Source organism: Mobula hypostoma, chromosome 3 (genome assembly GCF_963921235.1).
Source record: "Mobula hypostoma chromosome 3, sMobHyp1.1, whole genome shotgun sequence".
NCBI classification, from domain to species: Eukaryota; Metazoa; Chordata; class Chondrichthyes; order Myliobatiformes; family Myliobatidae; genus Mobula; species Mobula hypostoma.
The window spans coordinates 166,065,373-166,088,396 of NC_086099.1; the positions used below are offsets into that span (position 1 = coordinate 166,065,373).

At 41.3% G+C, this 23,024-nt stretch overlaps 1 protein-coding gene across 6 annotated transcripts in view; it reads right to left on the reverse strand.

The window, feature by feature from the left end:
• LOC134344374 (serine/threonine-protein phosphatase 6 regulatory ankyrin repeat subunit A) overlaps positions 1 to 23,024 on the reverse strand; it is a 254,125-nt gene that overhangs the window by 81,785 nt on the left and 149,316 nt on the right. For all 6 annotated transcript variants that reach the window (XM_063044057.1, XM_063044056.1, XM_063044053.1 and 3 more), the window contains 3 exons: positions 13,286 to 13,400; positions 5,180 to 5,262; positions 4,703 to 4,766 (listed from right to left, as the gene is read on the reverse strand). In XM_063044057.1, the coding sequence (XP_062900127.1) occupies positions 4,703 to 4,766; positions 5,180 to 5,262; positions 13,286 to 13,400 (262 nt within the window). The remainder of the gene's footprint in view (positions 1 to 4,702; positions 4,767 to 5,179; positions 5,263 to 13,285; positions 13,401 to 23,024) is intronic.

Below are 23,024 nucleotides of genomic sequence, written 5' to 3' on the forward strand. Positions count from 1 at the left end.
CTCCCGAATTTTAGATTTTATTATTGGGCAATTAATATTCAATACTTTTGGTTATTTTGGTTACGAGATTTGGATGCAACTTCAAGTCCACATTGGGTAAATCTTGAATGTAATTCATTACAAGGGTCTTCTTTGGGTTCGGTTTTAGGAACTTCGCTGCCTTTTATTTCTTCTAAATTGTATAAACAAATGAATAATCCAATAGTTAAGCTTACTTTACGTATATGGTTTCAATTCCGAAGATTTTCTGGGTTCCATCAAATTAATTTAGCAAGTCCTATTATATCTAATTTCCTTTTTCAACCTTCCACCAAGGATCAAGCTTACTTTGATTGCAAAATCAAAGGAATAGTACGTTTTCGTGATTTATTTTTGGATAATTGTTTCATGTCCTTTGATCAACTTCCTAATAAATATAATTTACCCAGATCTCACTTTTTTAGATACTTACAGATTAGAAACTTTTTAATTACTGTTTCTCCTAATTTTCCACACTCATATCCAATGGATATTTTGGAAAAATTTTTAGATCTAAATCTCTCTCAGAAAAGTGTTATAGCAAATTATTTATAATATAATTATGAATTTATGTCCTGATGTTTCCAATAAAATTAAAACTGATTGGGAAAGAGAACTTAAGATTATCATACCAACTGAAAAATGGGAAAAAATTCTTCAATTAGTTAATTCATCCTCTGTATGTGCAAAACGTGCTGATACAGTTTAAAGTAGTGCACAGGGCTCATATGTCCAAAGATAAACTATCTCGTTATTACTCTTATATTAATCCAATATGTGATAGATGTCATTCCCAGATATCTTCTTTAACTCACATGTTTTGGTCATGTCCTTTGTTGGAAAAATACTGGAAAGATATTTTTGATATTATTTCAACGGTTTTGAATACAGACTTACAACCTCACCCAATTACTGCTAGTTTTGGATTACCAATGATAGACTCATATCATTTCACCTCTTCAGCTCGTCGGATGATTGCATTTCTTACTTTAATGGCTAGAAGATCCATTTTGCTGAATTGGAAAGAGATTAACCCTCCTACTGTATTTCACTGGTTTTCACAAACTATGTTGTGTTTAAATTTGGAAAAAATTGAAGTGTGGTTTATGACCCTTCCATTAAATTTGATAAAACTTGGAGACCATTTAGTCAGCATTTTCATATGATGTACTTTGACCATTTCCAAACTTATTTTACTTCTCTGTAATGTTGGTTGAGAGGAACGGAGTCATCAACATTAAGGTTTTCTTTTCTTCCATTTTTACATTGTTAAAATTGCCCAGGTTTTCTTTTAGTTTAGTTGATTAATTCTGTTTAGATTAGTTTTTTTTTGTAGGGGTTTTGTTTTTTTTAAAAAATTTTTTTCTTTTCTCATGATTTTTGTCTAGATATTTTCTTTTTGTCCTGTATTATTCATTGGTATCCTATATGATTGGGAGTTTTGTCAATTAAATACTATTTGGTTTTATAATTACTCATGTTAAGTATAACAATGTATTCCCAACAACTTTGTATTATTGCTATGTTATGTTTATATTCTATGAAACTAATAAAAATATTGAAAAAGAAAAGAAAGAGGAAATAATAACATGATAGAATATTTCAACTGCAATCAGCTGAATTAAAAGCAGAGGGAAAAGTGGTTGATTTTAAAAATTGAAATAGGCCAACTGTGCACTAGAACTGATCTTTATCTTATGACAAATGCAACATCCAGTTCTCAGACTATGTGACTCAGCTTTAGACAAATTTCTAGGATGGCCATGGAGCTAAGGTTCTGACAAAGTTGAAAGCAATCACTTGCATTGTCCTGATATTCAGCTGCAGAGAATTTCTATTCATTCAGATTAGATACTATGTGATGATCGTGAGATGTAGTGGTTCAGGGAAGGAGCTGAAATATCATTATCTGGTCCTATCCCCAAATCCTTTGGTTCCAATAATATTCAGAAATTATCAATCCAGGAATGTAAAACCTTGAATGCAAATCAATGACTGAACCTCCACAGCCCTCAAAGGTAAAGAATTCTAAAGATTCAATACCATCTGAGTGATTGCATTTCTCAATTTATTCCTAATATCTGACTTCTAGTATTTTCAGTTTTTACTTCAGACTTACAGCTTCTGCAAATACTTGATTTTCATTTAAGCCTTGGCTTCATATTCCTTAGCTCAGGAAACATTCCCCTTACACTTTCCTTAACAATTATTCTTAAAAATTTGTTATGTGAAGTTATTTTCTCATGGCTCTTAACTCCAAAGAGGAGATTTGGACTATCTAACTTCTCACGTGTCAGACCTGCCAATACCAGAAATTAACCAGATGATCCTGTGCTACAAACAACAGGAATTCTGCAGATGCTGGAAATTCAAGCAACATACATCAAAGTTGCTGGTGAACGCAGCAGGCCAAGCAGCATCTATAGGAAGAGGCGCAGTCGACGTTTCAGGCCGAGACCCTTCGTCAGGACTAACTGAAGGAAGAGTGAGTAAGGGATTTGAAAGCTGGAGGGGGAGGGGGAGGGGGAGGGGGAGGTGGAGATGCAAAATGATAGGAGAAGACAGGAGGGGGAGGGATAGAGCCGAGAGCTGGACAGGTGATAGGCAAAAGGGGATACGAGAGGATCATGGGACAGGAGGTCTGGGAAGAAAGACAAGGGGGGGGGTGACCCAGAGGATGGGCAAGAGGTATATTCAGAGGGACAGCGGGAGAAAAAGGAGAGTGAGAGAAAGAATGTGTGCATAAAAATGAGTAACAGATGGGGTACGAGGGGGAGGTGGGGCCTTAGCAGAAGTTAGAGAAGTCGATGTTCATGCCATCAGGTTGGAGGCTACCCAGACGGAATATAAGGTGTTGTACCTCCAACCTGAGTGTGGCTTCATCTTTACAGTAGAGGAGGCCGTGGATAGACATGTCAGAATGGGAATGGGATGTGGAATTAAAATGTGTGGCCACTGGGAGATCCTGCTTTCTCTGGCGGACAGAGCGTAGATGTTCAGCAAAGCGGTCTCCCAGTCTGCGATCCTGTGCTACATTCCCTCTACAGCAAGAATATCCTTTCCAAGGCAAGGCCAAAACTGTACATGACATTCCAGGCAATGCACACAAAATGCTGGAGTAACTCAGAAGGCCAGGCAGCATCTTAAATGCCTGCTGAGTTCCTCCAGCATTGTGTGTGTGTGTTGCTTACATTTCCAGCATCTGCAGATATCCTCTTGTTTTTGATGACATTCAGGGCATAGTCTTATCAAGGCACCATATAAATTATAGAACACGTCCTTTCTTATTGTGACAAGCAACCAGAACAATCCAGTAATTCCTTGCTTTCTCTATCTTTACTTTTTTAAATTGTAGGAATGCATTTGTTTCCTTCATTCTACACGAAGTATTTCAAAATCCATACAAGTGTTCAAGATGGGTGACACATACAAGAAATTTATGCAACACACATGGGGTTAGGGTTAGTAATTTGTGTGCATGCTATGCTGGCACTGGATGCATGGTGACACTTGCAGCTTCCCCCAGCACATCCTCGACACAAATTCACTGTATGTTTCGATGAACGTGGGACAAATAAAGCTAACCATATCCCTTTAAAAAGTTATCTTAACAAACTTCAACTGTGTTCATCACGGTGGTTCTACAGATACTGATCAAGATTGAAAGGACTAGAAGTCCAATTGGCTGAGTGAAGGTGGGATCTCCAGGCCTTGCTACTGATGATTAATAGTAGGCCATTGAAGCTGCTAGTACTAATACAATTCTCACAATATTTTTGTTATTTCTTATGATGGAAAAACTGGGGTTACGGGTGTATGCCACTTACAAGGTAGGAAGTGTTTGGTCACACAGAAGATAAACACTGGCATCAAGTGGTGGTGTTCATTGACTTGTGCCTTGCATAATTTCTTTGTACATATCACCTATGTTCCACTTTGCACTCTCTAAAAGTCATTACTCCTGGATAAGCCCGAGAATGGTATATCCACAACAAAGGAATCAACAATTTCAATCTGGTATAATTTCCTACTGAGCTCATGACAAATGTAACACAGTAATTTTCTTCTGGCTAAAATCAGCTAGGCACCACAGGCCAGAAATCAAAGAGGAATAACCTGGGATATTCTTGCTTTACTCAACAACATGCTAACCTCTTGGAAATTATTCTACACATTTTCTTATTCTAAACATCTTCACAATAACCACAACATATTACCAGATTCTTTACATTTAATCTAAATACCATCAAACACTAGTAATTTGAAAACACATGAGAATTCATGAGCACTCTGTAAAGTATTACAGCCACAGAATGTTAATCTAAATGCTATCCATAATAAATCAAATGAACAATTCTGATGCTTAACCACACCTTTAATAAGGACATTTTATGCATATATGAGGTCCTATTAGAAGAGTTAATATTAACAAAACGGAAGTAAGACTCTTAGATTAAATAATACCAAAATACAAACTTTCCTAAAAGGGTCTCAAACAACATCATATTTGATGGCAGTAGTTCTTTTGTATTCACATTGGTAATCAATCCGGCTTCCACACAACAAATGTCATTTGTATGTTATTGACTAGGTATAACTGCAGCTCCAAAAGACAGGGATACAATTAGTGCTGCTCTATGGCTCAGCGCTATTTGCTAAAAAGAAGCACAAGGTCATTACTCACCCTCCAGCAGCAGCAGCATGAAGACAGGTCCTGCCAAATTCATCTGGGGTGTCTATATCAAAGCCTGCAAAGTAAATTAGCTCTTTGAAATTCTAAAGTAATATTCATCTTTCCAAACAAATTACCAACAAAAGTTTTGATGTTGAATTGCTATCAATTTCTCTTTTAAATCAATATAGTAATAATATAACAAATGAAAAACACTTGGTTTATTTTGTATATAATTTAGAAGATGAAGTAGTAACTTCGTATAATTTATGTTCAAAATAATCAACTGATAATCCCATCCACACTGGTAATCCAGTGATCACCTGACATGCAGTGCGAAAGAGAATAAAAATGAAGAGCAATTTTTAATGGATGGTCAAGGGTAGTAGTTTTAAATTGGTAAAAAAAAAGGAGTGGAGCGAAAATTGATATGATTGGGGTCTAAACTTGAAACTGCAACCAAGAAAAGAAGTTTATTATTGCAAATACCTGAGGACAAAAGTTTGCGACAGCAATCAGAAAAACCACTTAAGGCGGCTAAATGAAGTGGAAACATTCCATGGATACCCCGACTAGAGTGGAAGAAACAGAAATTGTAATTATTAGATTATTAAGGGCATAAACGTTTCCTTTTCTCAATTAAATTCTTTCACAATCAATTATGTAGCAGTGTTACTTCCAATATTAAAGGCTGTCATGAAAATCAAATCTATTATTAATTGGTTTGTAGTTATTGTTTACTGATCTTCACTCTACTCCATTATTGATCCCCAGATGAGATAAAAGGAAATTTATCAGTTGCTCTGCAAGCGATTCTGAGTCACTCCAAATATTTCTTCATCTTAAGTAATATAGGTTTACAATAGTAAAAATCATTAATTAATAAATTAACTTGGTGGCACGGTAATTTAGTGTTTAGCCTCACACTAGTTTGATTCCTCCAGCTGTCTGTAAGGAGTTAGTATGTTCTCCACATGACATTGTAGGTTTCCTCCAGGTGCTCTGGTTTCCTCCCACATTTGAAAGACATAGGGGTTAGGATTAATAAGTTGTAAACTTTTATGTTGGTGTTGGAAGCATGGTAATACTTGCAGGCTGTCCCCAACACATAGTCGGACTGTGATGGCCATTGACACAAATGACACTTTTTAGGGTATGTTTCGATATACATGTGACAAACAAAACTAATGCTTATCTTTAAATTTGACACATTTAAAGCATAACACACACATACAATTGCTAATGTAATATGAACAGATAAGATTAGCTTTATTTGTCACACATACATCAGAGCATATAGTGAAATGCATCGTGTGCATCAATGACCAACAGAGTCCAGGCATGAGCTGGGGGCAGTGCATAAGTGTTGCCGTGCTCCTGGCATAAACACAGCATGTCCACATCTTACTAATCCTAACTTATATGTCTTTTTGGGGTGTGGGAAGAAACTGGAGCATTCAGAGGAAACCCACTCGTCACGGGAAAAAGTACAAACTCCTTACAAAAATTGGTAGAAACTGAACCCCACTCTTCCGATCTACATTTCTACACAATTGACACAGCAAGTACAATAGGCAGAAGAATGGCAAAAAAAAGGTATTTATCTAGATAACAAAAAAAGCCTATTTAGAAAATAAGTAAACAGTATAAATTAGCTTGTGACCCAAAGGACGGATTCAAATCATGAGGTTAATACACCGATACTACAGTGCAGTTGATGGCAGTGGCTTGGAAGACCACCATACTTACAAACTTAGTTAAAAATAGAATACAAATTCTTGGAAACAAACAGCATATAAGAAGCAGCAGTTACCCTGCTTCTGGAATACGATATGCAAAACTAATTGATAAGCTACTGAGAAGACATCAAAGAATTGGGAAAATGAAGAAAAGGGTTGTACAGTGGAGAGCACTCTAACTGGTGGGGCCACTGCTCAGGATCGGAAAAAGCCGCAGAAAGTTGTAAACACAGCCAGCTCCACTGTGGGCAATAACCTCTCCAGCACTGAGGACACCTTCAAAAGGTAATACCTCAAAAAGGTGGCATCCATCATTAAGAACCCTCATCACCAAGAACATACCCTCTTCTCATTGCTGCCATCAGATTTCTAAATGGACAATAACTCACTACATTTTTTTTCTTCTTTTGTTTTCTTTTTGCACTAGCTATTTAACTTTTTATATAAATTTCTTATTGAAATTTATAGTTTTATTATGTATTGCAATGTACTGCTGCCACAAATTTCAGCATGTGTGTATGCTGCAATCTAATTACGTTAATACAGCGGTCCCCAACCACCGGGCCACAGAGCATGCGCTACCGGGCCGCGAGGAAACGATATGATTTGGCGATAGGAGTCAGCTGCACCTTTCTTCATTCCCTGTCACGCCCACTGTTAAGCCATTACGCATGTGAGGTCATTACCCGCGCGTCATCCATTTCAGCGTGGGAAGAAGATCAACTCCTCGAGCTTGCAAATGACGGGGGGGGGCTGAAAAGTATGTTTGACATAACATCTCTGCCGGCATTATGGATCAAAGTCAAGGCTAAATATCCTGAGATAGCCACGAAAGCACTGAAAACGTTGCTTCCATTTCCAACACATCTCTGCAATGAATGCAACGAAAATTAAACTGCAGAATAGACTGGGCATTAGGAACCCCGTTCCAGTATCGCTGTCTCTCGTCACCCTTCGATAGGACCGTCTTGTTACAGGAAAACAATCCCAGGGCTCCCACTGATTCAGCGATATTGGTGTGTTGCAATGATTTTATATGTTCATACAGGGAAAATATGTGCTGCGTGTTTAATATCCAAATGTTACTTAAAATGTTATGATGCTATTGACCTATATAACTATATAACAATTACAGCACGGAAACAGGCCATCTCTGCCCTTCTAGTCCGTGCTGAATGCTACTCTCACCTAGTCCCACCGACCTGCACTCAGCCCATAACCCTGCATTCCTTTCCTGGCCATATACCTATCCAATTTTTCTTTAAATGATAATATCGAACCTGTCTCTACCACTTCTACTGGAAGTTCGTTCAACATTTACTTCAAGCTCCCCTGATAATTGACTTATCACTGTATTCATGCAAGGAAAATATGCGCTGTGTGTTTAACATTAAATTCGTTAGGTAAACCCTTTTAGAGACGAAATTGAGTGTATTAACTAATTATCATCCATAATCCGTTCGTGATTAACACCCCCCCCCGCCCCGAACAGAATCGCCAAAAACGATTTGTAGAAAAAAAACATCCAGGCATGTGCACTGGTGCCCGCGCAAGGCTGCATGGTCATTGTAGTCTTTCTCGGGGAAACCCAGCGTATTTGACTGCTACTTTTGTCCGTTGACAACCCTTACCCCCCCCGGTCGGCCGGTCCGCAAGAATATTGACAATATGAAACCGGTCCGCAGTGCGAAAAAGGTTGGAGACCCCTGCGTTAATACATATTTAAATTGTGACTGTTAAGATTAATTATATCTGTACACCATTTTCTAAATTTATATATTTCAGGAGAAGAATCAATTCATACAAAATAGCTTTCATCATTATTCAGAATAAACTTTTTTTTATAGAATATACATGTTGATACTGCATTTTCTCTCAATATTTTTGACACAATGTGCAGTCCTGATTGCATTGGAACAAGACACTTCTGAACTATAGTTAGATAAAGATCCTTCAGAAGTGCAGGTGTGGATGGCAGAACATTACCACATATAATCCATCAGGGGAGAGTGAAGTGCAGCAAGAAAGGCCAACAGCAACCTTGCACAGCTTTTAGCAGATCAGACAAGAGGGACCCAAGGTCAGGTAGAAAATCACAGAGCTGAAGGACCTAACATTGCTTGAGGTGATTTGTTGGTAGGGGAGGAAGGCCTATCAATGGAGGGCAACCCTCCTGTGTGTGAGCACACAAACACAGCTGACATCTCCCCATCTGTGGAGTCATGATGCAAAGCTAAGACGTAGAAACCAGGAAGGAGGCACAAGATCAAGCGACCAAAAGCAAACAAAGTGGCTGAGTGGTAGAGGCCAGATGTGAACCTCAGCACGATCCTAGAACAAGTGCTAAGCAGCCAAGTGGAAGACAGGCTTAGCTCATATGGAGACTTCCTCCAGAGGTGTGTAGAGGTAGATTTGGTGAAGTTGATGTCAAGTGAGCCACTGCTCTAAGAGAAAAGGGAAGAAGGGAGGAAGACATACAGCAGCTAGTATGAAGGTGGCACCAGCTGCAGAAACACTGGAAGAAACCAATGTAGGATGAGGTGGTGGACTAGAAACTGTTGTGGAATGAAGTGAAGCAGAAACTGATCTGACTGCAAAGGGAAGAGTGCATTTGTAAGCGCAGGAGAAAAAAGGAGAGATAGAGAGTGACAGCCAGCTTCTTCAGGAATCCCTTCAGATACACCTGACAGCTGCTGGAAGATAAAAAAGAGCGGGAAGCTGGAAGCCACCAAAGAGGAGTTGGAGCAGCACATCAGAGGCCAGTACAGTGATCCAGCAAGGAAAACTTCCCTTGGATCACCAGGGTATGTTTCACATCCTGCTCCTCTAACCATCCAGTCTGACACCATCACCCCCCTCCACCCCACCCCAAGCTAAGTGAAGTCAGAGAAATCATCAAAAAGGCAAGGTCAGTGTCAGCGCCAGATCTGAACAGAATTCCTTACAATCTCTACATAAACTGTCCTCATGTGCTGAAGATCCTGTGGCCCCTAAAGATAACAGCCTGGAAAAAACAATCCATCCCATCAGAGTGGCAAAGAGCTGTGGCGGTGTTCAACCCCAAACAGCAGAACTGCAGTTCCATCAACCAGTTCTGGAGCATTGCATTGCTGAACGTCAAGGGAAAAATCTTCTCTGTCGTGACTAAGAGGATGACCAGCTACTTCATGGGCAATGGATACAATGACAACAGCTGCCAGAAGGCAGGAGTGCCAGGCTTCCCAAATGTGTGGAGCATGCATCACTGATATGGGATCAGATCCAATGAGCCAAATGTGAGAAAGGTTACCTACATGTTGTGTGGCTGGATCTTGCGAATGCCTATGGATCTATAACTCACCAGCTCAGCAACTTTGTGATGGAGTTCGTTTACATTCCTGATTACATTAAAGGCCTGGTTTCTGATTACTTCAATGACCTCCTGATGGGATTCTTTATGAGACTTTAGAATAGGGTGGTAGCAGCACAAAATAGACATCACAATGGCATGTTCCATCTCTCCCACCCTGTTTGTGGCAGTCTTTGAGATCATCCTTATTGGTGCAAGGCAGGTGGTTGTGGGATAAAGCTAGTTAGGATAGAGGCTTTCCCCACTGAGAAGCTTCATGGATAATGTCACAAGCATTCTCCACACAAGAAGGCTGCTGGAGGTTGTACGAGCTAGTGACATAAGCAAGGATGAAGATCAAGCTCCCCAAGTCACGAAGCCTATCCTTCCAAAAAGAGGTCAGAAGCGACAACATCACCTTTGTTGTAGGGGACAAGGAAATTCCATTGTCAGCCAGGCAGCTCATTTAAAACCTTGGGAAGCAGTACACCGCAGAGCTTTCTGACAGGCAGATGGAAAAAGTAGCACAGAAACAGCTTACAGAGGGCCTGGTCAGAATCAACAGAGCCAACTACCCAAAAAGTATAAAGTTTGGTACCACGAGTATACACTGATCCAAAGGGTGATGTGGTCTCTGAAAATGTGTAAAATTCCTTCATTAACAGCCAGTAGGAAGGATGGGATAGTCAAACTTGTACATTCTGAAATGGTTGGAGCTGCCTCGGTGTTTCATGGACACTGGTCTCTTTGGGAAGAACATACTGCAGTTGCCACTGAGATCCATCAGCCTGGCGTACAAGGAGAAAGCCTGACGTCGTTGAGCTCAGGGAGTACACCTGGTGAGGAGTGCCAATGCCTCAATCCATACCGGCCGTAAATGGAGGGCTCAAGCTGAAGTAGACCAGGCCGTCAGCAGGCTGCAGCAGCGAGATTGTCAACAGAATCCAGGCTGGACATGTAGGACTTGGTTGGGAGAAGGCAGCACGTTTCTGGTTCAAGCTCTCAAAAAAAAGAGCAGAGGTGACAAAGACAGCAGGAGTGCTATAGGGTGAAGGCAGTGGCACAGGGCTGCCAGAGAAAAAGGACAACATGGTAGGGCACCAACCAGTCATTCAGATGGTCTGACCTAAGGAAGGTCCCACAAGCCAGACTCAGCTTCCTCATCAGGGTACCTCATCTATGATACCTTGCCCTGCCCCTGAAATCTTCACCAGTGGTTCAGCAGCGAGGATAGCTGCCCGCTGTGTGATACCACCAATACATCCTGGTAGGATGCAAGACTGCACTGTCCCAAGGGTGCTACAGATTGCTATACAACTAAGTCCTAAATAAGCTGGCAGAGATCATAGGGGCCTGCAGGCAGGATGCGAGAAGCAGCCTTTCCCCAGCAGGACAACTCATCCCATTTGTTAAGGCTGGTAAGAGCGCTGAATGCAGCTGGCCAAGAGTTCCTTCAGGATTCCTCTGCACTGGCATTGACAGGAATATGAGGGCAGATCTTGGCAGACAGCTACAGTCCCCATGGAAATCACCATCACATTTCTCCACCCAGACAATGTACTGCGGTCCATGGCCATCAACAGTCTTCCTCATTGAGTTAACCATTCCATAGGAGGAACGAGCAAAAGAGGCTGAAGTACTCAGACCTGACAGGTGAGTGTAAGTGTAAACAACAGGAATTCTGCAGATGCTGGAAATTCAAGCAACACACATCAAAGTTGCTGGTGAACGCAGCAGGCCAGGCAGCATCTCTAGGAGGAGGTACAGTCAACGCAGCAGGCCAGGCAGCACCTCTTCCTAGAGATGCTGCCTGGCCTGCTGTGTTCACCAGCAACTTTGATGAGTGTAAGTGTAAACTAGCTAGAGGACCACCATCTACCCTGTGGAGGTAGGATGCCGGGCCTTCGTTGGCGCATCGAAGACAAGGTTACTCTGGGATATCGCAGTGACTGAAGTGAAACTCAGGAAGGCCACCAGAGGGTTGGCTGAAGAAGCAGAAAAGGGCAGCTTTTGGCTGTGACTGAGGAGTAAGGACAGAAATTGGGGGACCGATCCTAACCTCACTGACAGCTGCACGGGGTGGCAGGGATCAGGGTTAAGGGAGCAAAACATCAGTGAATGATGTCCCCGGCTGATGACCCTGCTGCTGACATAAGGACACTATTGGAGGTGCAGCAAGCAGCAATGCCAAGCAGAAAATATCTTCTTGTAAATTTCATTGGAAATTGGAAGATAGAGCAACCAGCTTCAAAATATGAACTGAGATAATTCATTCTCAACATTAATGCATTGCTAAACTACAGTGCACATTTGGCAAACCTTTTCACTTGCGTTTTGGGGGGGGTGGTGGTGGTGGTGAGTCATAATCAACATAGCCTAAATTATTTAGTGCTACATCCAAACTCAATGGATACAGAGACGTTTATGAACTAGCAGATGAATGATCTATGGCTACTGAAAAACAAAGCCCGAAACAGGAAGGTAAACCTCCATACAAAAGCCTTTTAAAAAGTAACAACACAAAATTAATGACAAGTAAAAAAGGTGAACTGAAAGGTAGCTAATAAATGGAAGGTTAATAATAAAAATGGGAATTGATATGTGGAAAGAGCAAATCATGCTATAAGTAAAAATACAAAGAGGAGTACTATCATAACTGCAAGACTTGCTGATGGCAACAGGAGAACAAGCCAAGAGTCTGAGACCTGTTTGGATTAAGACACGGATGCTTTGACGGTCTGTACTGTCATTAGAGAGCTGAGATTCATTCCCCCTTTCCCTGGCTCTCTTTCCCAGGCTCTTCTAAAAAAAACGTTTTTCTATAGTCTCATATTGTGTACAAATTACTCACTGCCTCTGTTAATTCTCAACGTTCTTGTTCTCAGTTTTTTTACTTTCTTTTTATATTTTCTGGACATTTAAAAAAAGTTAGTCTAAAATAATTTTTTTTATCAGAATTCCTATTTGGTGAAAATGTAAAAACATAAAAATAAATTGCAATGTAATGATTGTAAGCATAGAGTTCATGAAAAAAAGATTGTAAAATTTTGGGCACCCATTTTCAAGATTATCAATGTAACAAGATTCATAAAGCAGCAACTGGAATATTTTTTACAACTTTGAATCTCATGCTATGAAGTAGATTCATTGAAGTACATTTCCGAAAGAATGTTCCAGGGGAGACACGATTCCAACACCTTCAATGGGGGACATCCTCTCTTTTGTTTGTGTTAGTTGACCATAGCAATTGCAGTTGTGGGCTGAATAACTAAAACTTCTCCCAACATGACTCAGGGATGAATGACTCAACTGGATGAGAAAGAAAGTAAATGTGAGAATGGGAGCATGAGAAGAGGAAGAGTCCTTAACCTTATTCACCATCTAGACATTCCTTAGGTAAACACACATTGAAACATCAATTTGGAATATACAACAGTTTATCAACCATGATTATTGGAGTCAAATTGTTTTTTAACACTGCCTAATATCACAGGAAAGTATTCACTTTTGTCAATAGTTGTTACTCACTTTGCAGTGTCGGCTCCACTGGTGATTAATGTGTTTATAAGCAGCTCGTGTCCATATCGAGCAGCTATATGCAATGGAGTATTGCCATTTTTATCTTCACAATCTATCTCTGCACCTACAGAAAAAAAGCAGTATATATATTTAACAAATTACACTTAAACTTCTAAAACTGCATTTTGCTAATATCAATAAACATATTGAAGAAAGATAAAAGATTTTCTTAAATGTATTTCTTGTAACTAACTGTCGACAATATGTGAGGATTTTATTTCCCATGAGCTTGTTCTATTTTCTCAAACTTCAGCTACTAGGTACATTCTACCAGGCCATGTTTGCTCAAGAAATAACTTTGATCCAAAAACATCAGAATTCTTGGTTGACTACCAGTCAAAAACTGGAAACCAGATTCAGACTTCACACTTCACACTTTTAAACCTTCATGGTCAGCCTTCCCCAACAGCTTGTTGTTACAAGAGGTTGGGGTCAAAACCAATAATGATCAGGAAACATTCAAACAGACAAAAGGGTCCCAATCAGGGCTGTTGAACTTAAACATCTCTTTTACAATTCGACGTAGAAATCACTTCCAAGAATACCAAACTGCTCATCTTTCAGGATAAATGCAACTTTGAAGCATGGGTAAGTTGAATGGGCAGTGTAAGGAAAACCTTAATATATTGTGAATAACGTAATCTACAAAGTATATCAAGGAACATGTAGCATTTTGCTGAGACCAGAGCAGCATGTTTGTTTATCAGTATTATAGCATTCATAGTGGTATAACAACACCACTATAAATATAGGCATACTATTATTGGTAGTGTAGTGGTAGTGCGATGTTATTACAGAGCAGGGCATTCCGGAGTTTCAAGTTCAATTCCGGTGCTGTTCTGCAAGGAGTATCTGTATGTCCTCCGCGTGGAATGTGTGTGTTTTCCCTGCGCGGTCCAGATTCCTCCCACAGTTCAAAGTAGGTTACTGGTCATTGCAAATTGCCCTGTGATTAGGTCAGGTTTCGTTGGGGTTACTGGGGCAACATGGCATGGAGGGGCCTACTCCGCACTGTATTGCAAAAACAAAATAAATAAAAATAAAAAATTATGATCTGATAGGGTCTCAATAGCACATAAATGGTTGTATTTCAAATATGATAGATGCAAATATTTTGGTTAACACTACTGTATATGAAATTCTGTGTCTTTAACACAGCAAAATAACAGACCCTTAAATACCCTATTAATATGTGTATTATTTATACTAAACAAAAAAACTGCTGCACATTAAATGCTGAAGATGTCAAAAATATTAGAGTCCTTTGTCTTCCATCTAAATCTAAAACATAAACGCAAGATTTAATATAATGGACCACCTAAAAAGTTTCATACTAGTGAACTTGAACTTGGAAGCATCCAGTTGTGAAAGGACATATATCTAAAAGAAAAGGTGTATCTTTTTCATCTATATCTCATTAGGAATAGTCAATAATCATGACTAATTATAAATTGCTGCTCGAGAATGGATTTTTGCATCCCCTTGAGGGCAGAAAAGGTTGTTAGGTGGCATGAAAAAGGTCCTCAAAGTTATTAAGTATTCTGATCATCATAAGGATAAATATGAAGTTATTCATTTTGGTAGGGAAACACAGAAAGGCAGATTATTATTTAAATAGTGATAGACTAAGAAACATCGATGTACGAAAGGAACCTGGATATCTTCATACATACTTTTGTATGGCTACCTCTGTTGTTAGAGAGAGCATGTCTTTGTCATGCTACATTATAGATGGCTTTGGAGGGATTACAACTGGTGTATGATGTGCAGGCTTGCTCTCTTTACATTGCAAAGAATATTCTTCCTAGAGAAAAAACCAGCAAGGATTCATTGAATTAATTCTTGGGATGGGAGTAGTATTTGGGATTGTGGGTTAGTTTACACTCAAGTGTTTACAAGAATGAGAAGGAATTCTGACAGGGCCTGACAGAATTGATGCGGTTAGAATGTCCACGGTGGCTTGCGAGACATTGTGGTGGAAGGGTTGAGTTAATATCTCAAGCTAGAATCATGATGAAGAGAATTTTTCCCCCCACTTGGGGAATTGTGAATCTGTGCAATTGTCTATCATGGAAGGTATTTAGGAAGTGGGTAGAAAGATTTCTATACACATTAGGCATCTTGAGTATAGGGAGAACAGGAATGTGTGGAAATAGAACATTAGCCATGATTGCATTAAGTGGCAGAGTGGGCTTGAAGGGCCAAATGGCTTATGCCTGCTCCGATTTTCTGTGTTTTTATAATAACGTAAATATTAAGAGTTTTACAATGAGACGATAAATTAAAATGTTAGATGGAAAGTTGAAAAAGACTTTCAGAACATGTCAGGCAGCTGTAATTCCTTTGTGCAAACTTCTGTCAAAGCACTGTATGTTAGAACATAAAAGCATTAAAACCATGTGCAGAAATAGCCTTTTTAGACACTGCTCAATCTTTGTCCTGTAGCAGGTCCTACAAAGAGAGCTCAGGGAGTTAGGTGCAAAGTTGAAGGACAGGACCTCCAGGGTTGCAATCTCAGGATTGCTACCCGTGCCACCTACTAGTGAAGCTAGAAATAGGAAGATAATGCAGCTAAATACGTGGCTAAGGAGTTGGTGCAGGAGGGAGGGCTTCATGTTTCTGGACAATTGGGTCTTGCTCCAGGGAAGGTGGGACCCGTTCCGATGGGACGGGTTGCACCTGAACTGGAGGGGGACTAACATCCTTGCGGGAAGGTTTGCTAGTGCTGCTCCGGGGGGTTTAAACAAGATTTGCAGGGGTAGAGGAACCACAGTGTTAGAGCAGATAGTGAGGTGGAGGAGGATAAAGGTCATGCAAGAACTGCAAGTATAGTGCATGGAGTAAAGCCAGATCTAACATATAAAATGGCTTTGAGGAATGAGAAGCAGAATAAAGGATGTAAAGGTAGTAAGGTAGAAGGGCTAAAGTGTGTGTACTTCAATGCAAGAAGCATCAGGAACAAAGGTGATGAACTGAGAGCTTGGATACATACATGGAATTATGATGTAGTGGCCATTACAGAGACTTGGCTGGCACCAGGGCAAGAATGGATTCTCAATATTCCTGGATTTTAGTGATTTAAAAGGGATGGGGGGGAGGGAAGGAGGGGTAGCATTACTGGTCAGGGATACTATTACAGCTACAGAAAGGGTGGGTAATGCAGCAGGATCCTCTTTTGAGTCAGTATGGGTGGAAGACAGGAACAGGAAGGAAGCAGTTAATCTGTTAGGAGTATTCTATAGGCCCCCTGGTAGCAGCAGAGATAAAGAGGAGCAGATTGGGAGGCAGATTTTGGAAAGGTGCAAAAATAACAGGGTGACTTTAACTTCCCTAATATTGATTGGCACCTGATTAGTTCCAATGGTTTCGATGGGGCAGAGTTTTTTAAGTGTGTCCAGGACGGATTCCTGTCACAGTATGTGGACAGGCCGAGAAGGGGGAATGCCATACTAGATCTAGTACTATGTAATGAACCGGGTCAGTTCACAGATCTCTCAGTGGGTGAGCATCTGGGGGACAGTGACCACCACTCTCTGGTCTTTAGCATTATCATGGAAAAGGACAGAATCAAAGAGGACAGGAAATTTTTAATTGGGGGAGGGCAAATTATGAGGCTATAAGGCTAGAACTTGCGGGTGTGAATTGGGATGATGTTTTTGCAGAAAAATGTACTATCGACATGAGGTCGTTGTTTAGGGATGTCTTGCAGGATGTTAGGGATAAATTTGTCCTGGTGAGTAAGATAAAGAATAGTAGGGTGAAGGAACCATGGGTGACTAAAAGTTAGGTGGAAAATCTAGTCAGGTGGAAGAAGGCAGCATACATGAGGTTTAGGAAGCAAGGATCAGATGGGTCTATTGAGGAATATGGGGTAGCAAGAAAGGAGCTTAAGAAGGGGCTGAGGAGAGCAAGAAGGGGGCATGAGAAGGCTTTGGCGAGTAGAGTAAAGGAATACCGCAAGGCATTCTTCAATTATGTGAAGAACAAAAGGATGGCAGGAGTGAAGGTAGAACAGATTAGAGATAAAGGTGGGAAGATGTGCCTGGAGGCTGTGGAAGTGAGCGAGGTCCTCAATGAATACTTCTCTTTGGTATTCACCAATGAAATATGAGTGAGGTTGATGTTCTGGAGCATGTTGATGTTAAGGGAGAGGAGGTGTTGGAGTTGTTAAAATACAACGAGACGGATAAGTCCCTGGGGCCTGACGGAATACTCCCCAGACTGCTCCACGAGGCGAGGGAAGAGACTGCTGAGCCTCTGGTTAGGATCTTTATGTCCTCGTTGTCCACGGGAACGGTACCAGAAGATTGGAGGGAGGCGAATGTTGTACCCTTGTTCAAATAAGGTAGTAGGAATAGACCAGGTAATTATAGACCAGTGAGCCTTACGTCTGTGGTGGGAAAGCTGTTGGAAAAGATTCTTAGAGATAGGATCTATAGGCATTTAGAGAATCATGGTCTGATCGGGGACAGTCAGCATGGCTTTGTGAAGGGCAGATTGTGTCTAACAAGCCTGATAGAGTTCTTTGAGGAGGTGACCAGGCATATAGATGAGGGTAGTGCAGTGGTTGTGATCTATATGGATTTTAGTAAGGCATTTGACGAGGTTCCACATGGTAGGCTTATTCAGAAAGTCAGAAGGCATGGGATCCAGGGAAGTTTGGCCAGGTGGATTCAGAATTGGCTTGCCTGCAGAAAGCAGAGAATCGTGGTGGAGGGAGTACATTCAGATTGGAGGGTCGTGACTAGTGGTGTACCACAAGGATCAGTTCTGGGACCTCTACTTTTCGTGATTTTTATTAATGATCTGGATGTGGGGGTAGAAGGGTGGGTTGGCAAGTTTGCAGATGACACAAAGGTTGGTGGTGTTGTGGATAGTATAGAGGATTGTTGAAGACTGCAGCGGAACATTGATAGGATGCAGAAGTGGGCTGAGAAGTGGCAGATGGAGTTCCGCTTGGAGAAGTGTGAGGTGGTACACTTTGGAAGGACAAACTCCAAGGCAGAGGACAAAGTAAATGGCAGGATACTTGGTAGTGTGGAGGAGCAGAGGGATCTGGGGGTACATGTCCACAGATCCCTGAAAGTTGCCTCACAGGTGGATAGGGTAGTTAAGAAAGTTTATGGGGTATTAGCTTTCATAAGTCGAGGGATAGAGTTTAAGAGTCGTGAGGTAATGATGCAGCTCTATAAAACTCTGGTTAGGCTACACTTGGAGTATTGTGTCCAGTTCTGGTCGCCTCACTATAGGAAGGATGTGGAAGCATTGGAAAGGGTACAGAGGAGATTTACCAGGATGCTGCCTGGTTTAAAGAGTATGCATTATGATCAGAGATTAAGGGAGCTAGGGCTTTACTCTTTGGAGAGAAGGAGGATGAGAGGAGACATGATAGAGGTATACAAGATATTAAGAGGAATAGATACAAACAACAGGAATTCTGCAGATGCTGGAAATTCAAGCAACATACATCAAAGTTGCTGGTGAACGCAGCAGGCCAGGCAGCATCTATAGGAAGAGGCGCAGTCGACGTTTCAGGCCGAGACCCTTCGTCAGGACTAACTGAAGGAAGAGTGAGTAAGGGATTTGAAAGCTGGAGGGGGAGGGGGAGATGCAAAATGATAGGAGAAGACAGGAGGGGGAGGGATGGAGCCGAGAGCTGGACAGGTGATAGGCAGAAGGGGATACGAGAGGATCATGGGACAGGAGGTCCGGGAAGAAAGACGGGGGGGGGGGGTGACCCAGAGGATGGGCAAGAGGTATATTCAGAGGGACAGAGGGAGAAAAAGGAGAGTGAGAGAAAGAATGTGGGCATTAAAAAGAGTAACAGATGGGGTACGAGGGGGAGGTGGGGCCTAGCGGAAGTTAGAGAAGTCAATGTTCATGCCATCAGGTTGGAGGCTACCCAGACGGAATATAAGGTGTTGTTCCTCCAACCTGAGTGTGGCTTCATCTTTACAGTAGAGGAGGCCGTGGATAGACATGTCAGAATGGGAATGGGATGTGGAATTAAAATGTGTGGCCACTGGGAGATCCTGCTTTCTCTGGCGGACAGAGCGTAGATGTTCAGCAAAGCGGTCTCCCAGTCTGCGTCGGGTCTCACCAATATATAAAAGGCCACATCGGGAGCACCGGACGCAGTATATCACCCCAGTCGACTCACAGGTGAAGTGATGCCTCACCTGGAAGGACTGTTTGGGGCCCTGAATGGTGGTAAGGGAGGAAGTGTAAGGGCATGTGTAGCACTTGTTCCGCTTACACGGATAAGTGCCAGGAGGGAGATCAGTGGGGAGGGATGGGGGGGACGAATGGACAAGGGAGTTGTGTAGGGAGCGATCCCTGCGGAATGCAGAGAGAGGCGGGGAGGGAAAGATATGCTTAGTGGTGGGATCCCGTTGGAGGTGGCGGAAGTTACGGAGAATAATATGTTGGACCCGGAGGCTGGTGGGGTGGTAGGTGAGGACCAGGGGAACCCTATTCCTAGTGGGTTGGTGGGAGGATGGAGTGAGAGCAGATGTACGTGAAATGGGGGAGATGCGTTTAAGAGCAGAGTTGATAGTGGAGGAAGGGAAGCCCTTTTCTTTAAAAAATGAAGACATCTCCCTCGTCCTAGAATGAAAAGCCTCATCCTGAGAGCAGATGCGGCGGAGACGGAGGAATTACGAGAAGGGGATGGCGTTTTTGCAAGAGACAGGGTGAGAAGAGGAATAGTCCAGATAGTTGTGAGAGTCAGTAGGCTTATAGTAGACATCAGTGGATAAGCTGTCTCCAGAGACAGAGACAGAAAGATCTAGAAAGGGGAGGGAGGTGTCAGAAATGGACCAGGTAAACTTGAGGGCAGGGTGAAAGTTGGAGGCAAAGTTAATAAAGTTAACGAGTTCTGCATGCGTGCAGGAAGCAGCGCCAATGCAGTCGTCGATGTAGCGAAGGAAAAGTGGGGGACAGATACCAGAATAGGCACGGAACATAGATTGTTCCACAAACCCAACAAAAAGGCAGGCATAGCTAGGACCCATACGGGTGCCCATAGCTACACCTTTAGTTTGGAGGAAATGGGAGGAGCAAAAGGAGAAATTATTAAGAGTAAGGACTAATTCTGCTAGACGGAGCAGAGTGGTGGTAGAGGGGAACTGATTAGGTCTGGAATCCAAAAAGAAGCGTAGAGCTTTGAGACCTTCCTGATGGGGGATGGAAGTATATAGGGACTGGACATCCAAGGTGAAAATAAAGCGGTGGGGGCCAGGGAACTTAAAATCATCGAAAAGTTTAAGAGCGTGAGAAGTGTCACGAACATAGGTCGGAAGGGATTGAACAAGGGGTGATAAAACAGTGTCGAGGTATGCAGAAACGAGTTCGGTGGGGCAGGAGCAAGCTGAGACAATAGGTCGGCCAGGACAGGCAGGTTTGTGGATCTTGGGTAGGAGGTAGAAACGGGAAGTGCGGGGTGTGGGAACTATAAGGTTGGTAGCAGTGGATGGGAGATCCCCTGAGCGGATAAAGTCGTTGATAGTGTGGGAGACAATGGCCTGGTGCTCCTTAGTGGGGTCACGATCGAGGGGTAAATAAGAGGAGGTATCCGCGAGTTGTCGCTGTGCCTTGGCAAGGTAGAGGTCAGTACGCCAGACTACAACAGCACGGTTTTTTACTCAGAGAGTGGTTGGTGCGTGGAATGCACTGCCTGAGTCAGTGGTGGAGGCAGATACACTAGTGAAATTTAAGAGACTACTAGACAGGTACATGGAGGAATTTAAGGTGGGGGGTTATATGGGAGGCAGGGTTTAAGGGTCGGCACAACATTGTGGGCCAAAGGGCCTGTACTGTGCAGTACTGTTCTATGTTCTGTATTCTATTTTCCTGCAGGGTCCTCATATCTCTAATTTTCTTAACATGCTGAAATTTATTGATCACCATTCTGAACAAACAGTCATTGAACTTTCATAACTTGCTGAAGGAAGGAAATCCAAAATTCACCATTGTCCAATGAAGAAAAATTTCTTCCACTTGGTTTGAAATGGCCTACTCTTTTTTCTAAATTTGTGACCGCTGCATCCAAACTAACGAGTCCTGCAAGAATCATTAAGCATTATTTTTACTTGTGAATGACTATTTTATTCAGTTAAATGAGCTTTCTTTCTCACTTTGCGAAGATTCCACTGCCTCTTTGGTCACATATTTAAGCTGAACAAACTTACTGCCACAAGCACTATTTTCACCACAGCTTAAATGAAAAAATACCACCTCAGTTTGCTGATGGAAAATTGCTGTAAAGAGAGCAGTCTGCTAAGTGTCAAAGTAACATGGTATGGAAACAGACCATCAGCCTCATGTCCATGCTCGCCATTAGGTCCCTACTATACTAATCAAAATTTTCAGCCCATTGCCTACCATGCTTTAGTACTTCAATTACTCTTCTAAACCCACAAGTAAACAAATCTCAGAGTTGTATGTGGTGATATACATCTACCTTGATAATAAATTTACTTTCAACTTTATTAAATATCATGAGAATATCTGCCTTTGCCACCTTTTCAGGCAGTGTTCCAAATTTCATTAACTTCCTGAATGAAAAATTTCTTCAAATCCCATCTAAATATTATATTCCTCATCATAAGAGCTCTGACTTCTGATTATAGACACTTCATTCAACACAAAGCCAAGTTAAAGGAACAGTAAAAGATAATTGGAGAATGTTAACATATAAGTACGTACAGCAGTAATTGAGACAGCAAATGAAATACTGGCTGCTATTACAAGAGAAATAGAATGCAAGAGTAAGGTGGAATACAAGAGTAAAGAACACTGGGCCTAACTATATAGATATTTTATGAGACCACACCCAAAGTACTGTGTGCAAATTTTGACTCCAGAGGGAAAGGAAGGAAATATTTACTTTGATGACAGTATAGTAAAGGCCCATTGCATATTTTTCTGCAATGATAGATTGCATTATAACAAAAGATTAAGTAGCATGGACTTATACTGCCTGGAGCTGAGAAGGATGAGATGTAACATAATTGCAGCTTTAGATTGATAGGCACTTAACAGGCTAGATGCTATTATTCCCCTGGTAGGAAAATACAAGACCAATCTATATTTTAGGAAAAAGGAGTGACCACTTCGAAAAGAAAATTTTTCCATCTCAGGGTTGTAAAATTTTGGAGTTTTCAGCCCAAGATAGGTGTGAATGCAGTCGTTGAGCATATTCAAGACCGTCAGATTTTTGAACATCGAGATCAAAGGTACTAGAAATGAAAGTGTCAAGATCAAAGATGAAATCAGCCATGATCTCAAATGCATGGCAAAGTAGTTTCATAAGGCTGCACAGTCTCCCATTTTCCCAGTTTTTTTACACTTTCTAGCTGCAAGTGTTCACTCTATCATCAGTCATTTACTTTATACTGTTGCTTTTAACCAGTTAGCCATATTTGATCAATTGGAGTCAGTAAATAAGGGAATTCATGATCTGTAGATTACATTTTACTTATAATTTGTACTGCATGGTTGAAGTATAATTATCCATCCAGTCAGGTCTGTCAAATACAATATATTGAATGCAATTTTATTATCACTTTCTGCATTGGTGATTGAAATAGTTACATTTTTATAACCATAAGATTCTAAAATATCCCAGTGATTCAAAAAACAAAATTCCCTCATTTTATCAGTAAACAGTAAAAACTACTCAAAACTA